Source organism: Archocentrus centrarchus, chromosome 6 (genome assembly GCF_007364275.1).
Source record: "Archocentrus centrarchus isolate MPI-CPG fArcCen1 chromosome 6, fArcCen1, whole genome shotgun sequence".
Lineage (NCBI taxonomy): Eukaryota > Metazoa > Chordata > Actinopteri > Cichliformes > Cichlidae > Archocentrus > Archocentrus centrarchus.
The window spans coordinates 5,748,286-5,757,998 of NC_044351.1; the positions used below are offsets into that span (position 1 = coordinate 5,748,286).

The 9,713-nt window shown below is 40.5% G+C and overlaps 1 protein-coding gene across 3 annotated transcripts in view; it reads left to right on the forward strand.

Annotated features, from left to right (window-relative positions):
- wasla (WASP like actin nucleation promoting factor a) overlaps positions 1–3,408 on the forward strand; it is a 61,018-nt gene extending 57,610 nt beyond the window's left edge. For 2 of the 3 annotated variants that reach the window (XM_030732480.1, XM_030732481.1), the window contains one exon: positions 1,824–3,407. In XM_030732480.1, the coding sequence (XP_030588340.1) occupies positions 1,824–1,885 (62 nt within the window). In that variant the 3' untranslated portion in view covers positions 1,886–3,407. Of the gene's footprint in view, positions 1–1,823 lie in introns of all 3 variants that reach the window. The other variant, XM_030732479.1, reaches the window with a different exon arrangement.
- The last annotated feature ends 6,305 nt before the right edge of the window (positions 3,409–9,713 follow it).

Consider the following 9,713-nt stretch of genomic DNA (forward strand, 5'->3'; position numbering starts at 1 on the left):
ATCCGAAAGATTCGGAATTTCGTGTCGTTTTTACGCAACGCATCCGGTGTGAAAGGGCCGTTACAGTAAATGTAAACACTACATATACACATAAAATTAAAAAAACCACAATCCTCCCAATAGTCCTTCTCTGATACACAACTTACAAACCCCTCCCAAACAAATACCCCCACCCCCACAAACAAAACTTACCCAAAACATAAAGCTTTTTGTACTTTAGACACTTACTGGTCAAAAAATGCTCTGAGCCATTGTCCTCCTTATCCTGCCATAATAAACGTCATAAAGACCCCTGTGAAAGCCTCATCGAGACCTATAACAACCTTCCCTGCCCCCAACACTGCTCTTGTAAATTTCCATATGTAAAGCACACACACACAATATGTGGTGCAACACAGCGTACAGTGATATTTTCTGTGTAATGGTGCATGTCAAGCTCACCATTACATACATATTTACATCTAAACGGCATATAATACGAGGACGAGCTGAGAATAAAAAGTTACCCGTACCATGGATCGCTTTCAGAGTACAGTTGTTCGTCGCCGGATTTTGTAGCGATAAAAACCGGTCGAATCAGCAACGAAATCCTCTAATAAATAATAATCCAGTCTCGTGAGTCATGTAGTCACTTCGTTGAATAAATATAGCCTGTTTTTGATGCATTCTGACAATCCGTTGGCCAGAAAAAGTATTGTAAACACTGTTTACGCACGACGGCACACAGACTCTTACTTCCTGCTCGGTTTCACACACAGAGGACGCACTGAATACGCAGGGAGTTTATGGTTTCATGTGAAAACCCACCCCATAGTGCCATATACCCACATGTCGGATTTTGGGTTAGACTTGACCAATCAGAACGATTGGGGAACATTTGGGGGCATGTCCAGGAAAGTCACATATGACACTGTCTGGTTATTATTGGCTCTGGAAAACCCATTTCATAACATGATTGGACAAATGAGGTGTCAGTCCAATTCTGAGGGTCTAGTCTGTCATATAAAAGCATCGTAAGAGCGGACTGCAGTGTTACTGTGACGCTATAAGGCTTCAAAGTCGGAAAGCACTACAAATGGCCCGTGGTTAATAGGTTAAAAAGAAGGAATGAACTGGACAGCTCAGTAACAGCAAAAGGCCTAGAAGGAAGACAACTAAAGCGTACGATCACAAATTATTTCCCTGGTTAAGAACAACTTCACCAAGTCAGTAACATTCTTAAGGAGGTAAGCATGCCATTGCTGAGCCAAAGCATACTGCAAAAGCAGCCCAAAAGTTTCTCAGTGCAGAGAAATGTCATATTCTTTCACTTTTCTGCACTGACAGATATGCTTTTCAGTTATTAAATACAAAACTGAATGCAGAAAGATACACAAATGAGCATAGCAACTGAAGGTAGCTGCTGTAAAGGCCTGGGAGAGCATCTGAAGGGAGGCGAAACAGTATTTGGTGATGTTCATGGGATCTAGACTTCAGGCAGTCATCGAAATTTTAAAATCCTTGTATTTAAATTTGTTAGTTTGTAAAATTACTTTTGAACCTCTGAAAATGAGGGACTGTAATAGGGATGTAATTCTTAAACAGATAATACTTTAGTTAAACGTTTGAATTAAAACTGAAAGTCCACACTTAAAGCACATTGTGATTGTTTAAATTAAAATCCACTGTGATGGTATACAGAGGCAAAACAGCAATAAATGTGTCATTGTCCAAAAACCTGTGGACCTAAAAGTAATTTATAGTGTTTGCTCGTATTTTTCCTGATTAACTGAGTAAATGTGCAAAATTCTCCAGCTTCTTTATCTTAATGTTACTTTTCACAGACGAAGATGAGGATGAGGACGAAGATGAGGACTTTGAGGACGACGATGAGTGGGATGACTAGTGAACATACCCCCCCCCCCCCCCCCCCACACACACACACACAACACCACCACCCCTCACATCTGCACCTTTAGCCAACACTAAAATATCTCCTAAAAACCTTCTATTATCTGACTGAAAATTGTAAATGTTGTATGAACTTCCTGTATATTTATTTTTGTCTTATTTGCTCTTTTTTAATGATTACTATAAATAATCTGTGCAATACCTCATCCGTTAAATCTGGTCCATTCATCACACACCCTCACATCTCCTCGTGTGATTTCCCTCATCCTAATAGAAAGCACTTAAATCCAGCATCAGCGGTGCCAGCTACATTTGATTCTCACTTCTAGAAAACACTTAACTTTCAGGAGTCAGAGTCTGTGTCCGAGTCTTTGGGAAGTATTTGTGTGTGTTCATGTCTTCATTCCTTGTTTAAGAAACTTAAAAGGGAGACCAAATGGGCAGGATCCTCTTTGTGTTTACTAGTGGTTGGTTTAATACTAGATAACACTATTTTCTTACCGAGTTTCTTTTTGTACTTTCAAGTTTCCTACAAAATTATAGTTTAGTTTTTTGTTTGTTCTGTTGTTTGTTTGTTTTTTTGGTTTGTTTTTTCCCCCCATTGGATTACCAAAATGCAGTGGCTCTCTTGCCTCATGTCCTCAACTTTTTTTTTTATGTAATTAAAGCTGTTTATTTGGTTTCCATGATACTTCCATTTGGGGATTTGTGTGTGTGTGCCTGTGTGTGTGTGTGCGCGCATTTGTTTTTGTCAACTTTTACAGGATATTTCTAAAAGTTTTGCCACTTCAGACAGGTTAGCGAGTTTCTTTAGCTGAAGGAGTACATGTGAAATTGTGGGTTTTTTTTTTTTTTTTTTTTTGTTCTTGCATTTGGTTTGTCTTTCTTGTGACATCATTCCCTGCAGGAGGAAGCATCAACAGTGTCTCATAACATTAATGCCAAAAAGAAGAAAAACATTTTTTTTTTTAATTGATAATTTGTCCTCTTCTGCCCTTCCTGATTTTATGCAATGTGACTATAAACACCTCCTAATGGAAAACAGTAGAAAAGGCAAATAATAATGAACCAAATATCATATTTTCAAACAGCTTGTTAGTTTCAGATCAGATCAGATCAGAATACTTTATTGATCCCAAAGGGAAATTACTTGGCGATGCCTGTGATCCTGCCTCTGTAAACAGTGTGGAGAAATAACAGTTTTAACTGTTCATCTAACAGTTTTAACTATCCAATGATGATGCTGCATTAAGAAGCTAAGATACTGAGGTCAAACCTGTGAAAAGGGTCAGGCAGGGTAAACGAGAACACTGAAATGTCTACTTAAATAAATGTCAATATTTACAGAGAGATGTTTGTCTTCTGTTCTGTCAGAATGGGTTAGAGTAGAAATCCACAATGGTGTGCTGTGGGATTTTGTGACAACCTTAAGTTATTTTATTATACAATTACACAAAACATATTCCAGGCTAACAGTTTCCTCCCACAGTCCAAAGACATACAGTTAGTGGGGTTAGGTTAATTGGTCATTCTAAATTACCCATAGGTGTCTGTCTCAGCCCTGTGACAGGCTGGCAACCTGTACAGGGTGTACCCTGCCTCTCAACCTGTGTGAGCTGGGATAGGTTCCAGCCCCCCCGCAACCCCAAAAAGGATAAGCGGAGGAGAATGGATGGATACATCCTGGTCCAGGTCACAAGGATTATTGTATTTTCTTATAGGATGGTAACCTTCTAGTTCCAGTAGCCCACTTATCGTCAGTATTCCCTGGTTCCGAGACATCTGAGCCAGTGTGGCTTTCAATCATGTATCTGTCACTCATATTCTGAGGCTTGGTTAGCATGGGGGGACCCTTACTGGATGTATTCCCTGGTGGGGATTCAAACACCAGACCTCCTGCTCCAAAGATGGTAATAATGCCACTACGCCATCCAACTGACTGAGCTAAGATCCTATGGGACCTCCAGATACAGACAGACAAACTTGTGATGGCTAACCAACCGGACATTGCGGTGGTGGACAAATAAAGGAAGAAGGCCGTAGTGATAGACATTGCAATACCAAGTGACGGCAACATGAGGAAGAAGGAACACGAGAAGCTCAATAAATACCAAGGGCTCAAAGAAGAGCTAGAAAGGATATGGAAACAGGTAACATTGGTCCTCATGGTAATCAAATCACTCAAAGCAGTGACCCCCAAAATGGGAGAATGGCTCCAGCAGATTCCAGGAACAACATCTGAGATCTCTGTCCAGAAGAGCGCAGTCCTCACCATAATCCTCCCTCCACCAAACTTGACAGTTGGCACAATTCAGTTAGATAAGCACCGTTCTGGCAACTGCCAAACCCAGACTGTCCATTGGATTGCCAGATGGAGAAACCTAATTTGCCACACCACAGAACACACCTCCACTGCTCTCGAGTCCAGTGCTTTAATGCCACTGTATCTGATGTTGTTCATTGCACTTATGGTTTGGATTCAGAAGTTCAGCCATGGAAATCCATGGTCTGTAGCGATCAACTATGCAGAAAGTTGGCGAACTCTGGGCACTATGTGCATCAGTATCTGCTGACCCTGCTCTGTCATGGCTCTGGGTTATGGCTGAGCTTGTTATAACATTTGTATTAGGATGGCCCGTACCAGCTCAATTAAAATAGGAGGCTTGAGGCGGAGATGAAGTGCTGACCCAACAGGTGTTCATTTAGCAATATTAACACAAATAAACCATAACAAAAATGAAACAATACAGCCCAATGATGGGGCAGGGTTCCAGCAACAGTCTCTGATGTTAACTGGCAGCCTTTTATAGACTGCTGCTTATTAACCCCCAAGCCAAACCATTCTCTGGGGTTACACAAAAAATGTAACTAATGAACTAAACACACACAACTTATCTAATCAACTTTATTAACATTAGAGCAATACTACAAAACAACTGCTAAATAAAATATTTCCCTATTTGGCCCACTACCCAAAAATCTACAATAAAACTGATAGTTATTCAATCCCCTCTTCAATTATGTGGTGTGACCTGAAACCTTTAAAAGGCCCTCAGGAAGCCTGGAGACTCTTTTGGCTGGAACACCCCTTGGGGAAAAAGCACATGTAAGAACTAATCTTTCAATCCAAATGTTTACTTATTAAAATAAAATCTGTACTCTTAACCATTAAAATACACATACAGTAAACGTTAAAATGTAATATTTCATGGTGACTTAACCAAATCTGCCATAGCTATCAACATTTTTGTCCCTAGGCAGACCTAGTGATGGCAAAACAAGGCTTTCTGAAACTCTGAACCTTTTTAAACCATTGTTCACTACTGGATGCATCATTCAGTACTCTTGGGTGACATCTACTGGCAGCAGAGGTTGTTGTACAGCCAAATGAAGCCCAGCAAATGTGATGCACCTTTCATGTGTATCATAAGACTTTAACAGATGTTGTGTTAATTCCTTAAATGACCTGGCAATCCAACTGTGTTCTATGTATTTGAATAGATGCCTGAAAAATTTCATCTATGAAATGAATAAAAAAATATATATATATATTTGGAAATGGGTTTGGTCTGTCATTGATTCTAAATTACATACTGGACAGGGAAGATGTTGCCCCCACCCCCTCATTTGTTTGGTGAACTGATATTTTCTTTGCTGTTGTTCTTGGTGTACAGTAAATGTGTGCTTATGCAACTTAGGCATTTTTTATTTGGAAATAATTTTTCCACAGTAGATGGACTTAAACGGTTTCTCTTTTTAGAGACAGCTTCCCCAGCCTTTGGGAACATCCTTTCACAAGAGACAGAAGAAGCTGGTTTCACCAGGAAGTAAGAAAGGCACCTCTTGAATGATAAGGCAGCATTATATTTGAATAAACACTTTATTAAATAGGGCTGTTACAATCACCAGTGATATTGTCTGAACTCTGTTTGCTTTTTGACACCTTGAATGTCGCTGGCCACTGCATAATTCTGTTTCATTTTAAAACTGTCTTAGTTTCATCATGTTTTCTTGATCAGAAAGTAGTTCATTAATGCCCAGAATGCTTCGATGTCAAAGCTGGATTCCACTGCCTAGAGGTGATGAGATCAGAAAGATTAATTGGCTATAATTTAATCATTTTGGGGGCTATTGATGTGGTTTAGGTATCAAAAGTGATCCTTCTCCTCCTAACTGCAGAGGTTTCAGATATAATTGGAAAGAATAAATTTTTTTGTAACACACCTACACTGAACTTATTTTACCTTATTAGGTGGCAACAAAACAAAAATATTCCCACACTTGGGAATGCTTCCTCCATTACTGAATGTTCGAAATTAACACAAACAACAGCTGTTAGTGATGCATAGTACAGAGTAGTAAATACTAGTGATGTGTCATTCTGTGTCGAGGCTTCGAAGCGTGTGTCGAGTAATTGAGGGAGACTTTTGTGAAGCGTGCATCAAGGCTTGTGTCGGTGACATGCGAAGCCTCGCAAGCTGGCCGTACCACGTGAGTGAATCAGGAAATGATTCGCACACTTAGTGTGTCCAAACCTTTGACTGGTACTCTATATAACTTTGTGCCAGTCTTCAGAGTCTTGCACTTGGGTCCTATTCTGCCTGCCACACCGTCTGCCTTGGCAAAAAGTCATTTTCTCTGTTGAAGCCCCTTTTCAATTGTTTGGGGTATGCAGAAAAAGGATTATAGAAAAGGTGATTGCTACCATCAGTCTTGTGTCATGCCAACAGTAAATCACCCTGAGACATTCATGTGTGGGGTTGCTTCTTATCCAAGGGAGTGGGCTCACTCACAATTTTGCCTGTGAACACAGCCATGAATAAAGAATGGCACCAAAACATCCTCCTAGAGCAACCTTGCCGAACTATCCAAGAACAGTGCAGTGAAGAACAATGCCTTTTTTGCAGCATGATGGAGCACTGTGCCATAAGGCAAAAGTGATAACTAAGTGTCTCAAGGAATAAAACATCAAAATTTTGGGCCCATTGCCAAAAAACTCCCCAGATCTCAATCCCATTGAGAACTTGTGGTCAATCCTCAAAAGGTGGGTGAACAAACAAAAACCCATAAATTCTGAGAAACTACAAGCACTGGTCATGCAAGAATGGGTTGCCATGAGTCAGGATTTGGCCCAGAAGTTGATTGACAGCATGCCAGGGCAAATTGTCGAGGTCCTGAAAAAGTAATACCAGCACTGCCAATATGTAGTTGTTAATGAAAGCCTTTGAAACTTATTTCAGCATGCATTCGGGTATTTTGGGCAGGCATGCGCATCAGCAGTGCTCCATCAGTTACGGTCATTTGTGGATGGGGCTACAAAACAGAAATGTCACAGAGAGGGAAAAGAGAAGATTGTAGGACGACAAAGGTATGTTTCCATGAGCAATTACAATACATTTAGCTGAACTCCAAACGGTTGTGTAGTTAGTTATTGCTAACTGGCTAGGTATGGTCTTTATCATGTCGCTAGATCTCTATCACAAAAACAAGTGATTCTAGTTAATATACATTTTGCTTGGATGTTATTGTCATGGTGGGTTTATGACCCAGTGTTTTCAGTTTTTGGACTTTCATTTTTCTTGCCCATAGGTGAATGAGAGCGTGAATGTGAAAGGTTGTCTGTCTCTCTGTGTTGGCCCTGCGACAGGCTGGCGACCTGTTCAGGGTGTATCCTGCCTCTCGCCCTATGACAGCTGGGATAGGCTCCAGCCCCCCCGCAACCCTGAACAGGATGAGCGGAAGCGGAGGAGAATGGATGGATGGACTTTCATTTTTCTATTGTTTAAGATTACTGTTTGATTCCTAGTTTATTGTATTTTTACTGTTTTGAACTTTTGTCTTTTTCTGATAATTTCTGGTTGGTTTCTTTGTTTATATCCTCAAGATTCTTGGTTTAGTTATCTGAGTTCTGTTCTTGGCTGTTCACTTTGTATTTAATCCTGTGTTTCAGTTCTCAGGTTTTCCGTGTTCCCATGTTCTCGTGTTCTCGTGTTCTCATGTTCTCGTGTCTGCTTGGTGTTTAATTTCTGGCTTAATTTGTTTCCTGGTTCAGAGTGTCCATGAGTATTCCTAGTTGTTGAGGTTTCCTAGTTTCTTTGTACATGATGTGCAACCAACAATAAAGCTGTGCATTTCTGAGTTCTGCCACACTGCCGAATTGTGACACTTATATGTCAGGGTTATTGAATATTTACAAGGTTTGTTGGACAGGACATGGTAGCTGGGCATCTTGGCTTTATTCATGCATGCATGTTCAGACATAAGTGTGTATTTGTGAGCTTTGGTGATTTAATATGACTCTTTACTCATTGTTTCTGTGGTGACAGCATCTTGTTGTTTTCACACTGTGTTCAGGTCGCATGGCTAGACTAGTAGACTTTGCTTTTATGCCTCATTTGTGGTCTTCCCTGTACTCGTCCAGTCTTGCCGCCTTATGTGGATTTACAGCTTTCAACACCCTTCTCACTTAATGTTCCTGCAACTTGAGCAAATGGGTGTTGGAGGACTGGGAACTTGGAGGAGCAGAATGATACCTCCTCATCTCAGTGGGGTGAAAAAGTCATTTAATTCTTCTACCAGTGAGGCATTGGCCCTGCCACACCCATCTCGGATTGTTGTCAACTAGATGTTTCTCCATCTTCTTCTTCAGAAGTCCTCTTAAACTACCTCTTGGATGCTTTGATTCCCCTACTAATGTTTGCCCTGGTCATGCTATACAAGTATTGGTTATCTGCCTTAAAGGTGGAGATCTGGGCTCGTAGCAGTGACCGCACCTCTGCTGTCATCCACGGCTTTTCATTTTTTTACACTCTGATCTGTTTGTCCACTGTCACATTGTCAGTGCAGGTCTGATATTGTCTGTCCCACCCTCCTCAATGTCATGAACACGATAGTCTTTCAATGTGTATCATATTGAAATGCATTGTTTTTCAATGGACTTATGTACATGGGGCTGAAAAAGCAATGCTCCCCCCACCACCACCACCACCAAAAAATAAATAAATAAATAAATTCAACTTCAACCCTCCAGCATTAATAACTCTTAGCCTTAGGTGACAATGGAGTGCGCAAATCAAATTTTGCAAAGGGCCCCTTCAAGGCTTGGGCCGGCCCTGATGATGATGATATAATAGGAGGAAAACCCACAATGGCTTTTGGTGCCAGCAGCATTGATGTTTGGCCTCCAGTTATATCAATAACATCATTCCAGCTTTTGATCAGCAACGTGGACAATAACCTCAGAAAGAGGTGAGAGAAATGGAGTCTTTAAGTTTATGCTATGTAGACTGGCCAACTTTAATGACGTGACATTTGCTAACATGTAGTAACATTTGTATTCAGTTGTATTTTCTTTTTTGAGATATTTAACTATTAGAGCCACTTTCTTGTTTAAATTCATAATTTTGCATAGTGTTTTATTGTATTTTATTTAGATCTTTACTCATTTACTTTTTTCTTTTAACCTTACTGAGCTGTTTAGTCGTATTTTTTTAATGAATTGTTTAATTTGTTGTGTTCCCTTTTTTGACTGCTGTAACACAGGGATTTAACTTCGTGCGATAAAGTATATCTTTTTTTCTTTGTCTTATTTTATTTAATGCTACCCTCGACCCCAAAGAACTAAATTTCCCTCAATGACAAGCTAAACCCTAGGCTGTTAGAGGACCCCGTGCAGCTTCAGCGGGAGTCAATGGCGCCGGGCACGCGCCGCCATTCCAATGCATTCTTTTAAAGCTGTGAAGGAACGAAGTGCACGCGGAGACCACCTTACAGCAGTAACCATCAAAACTCCGCCTCCCTTTCCGCAAAAACCTGACGTTCTA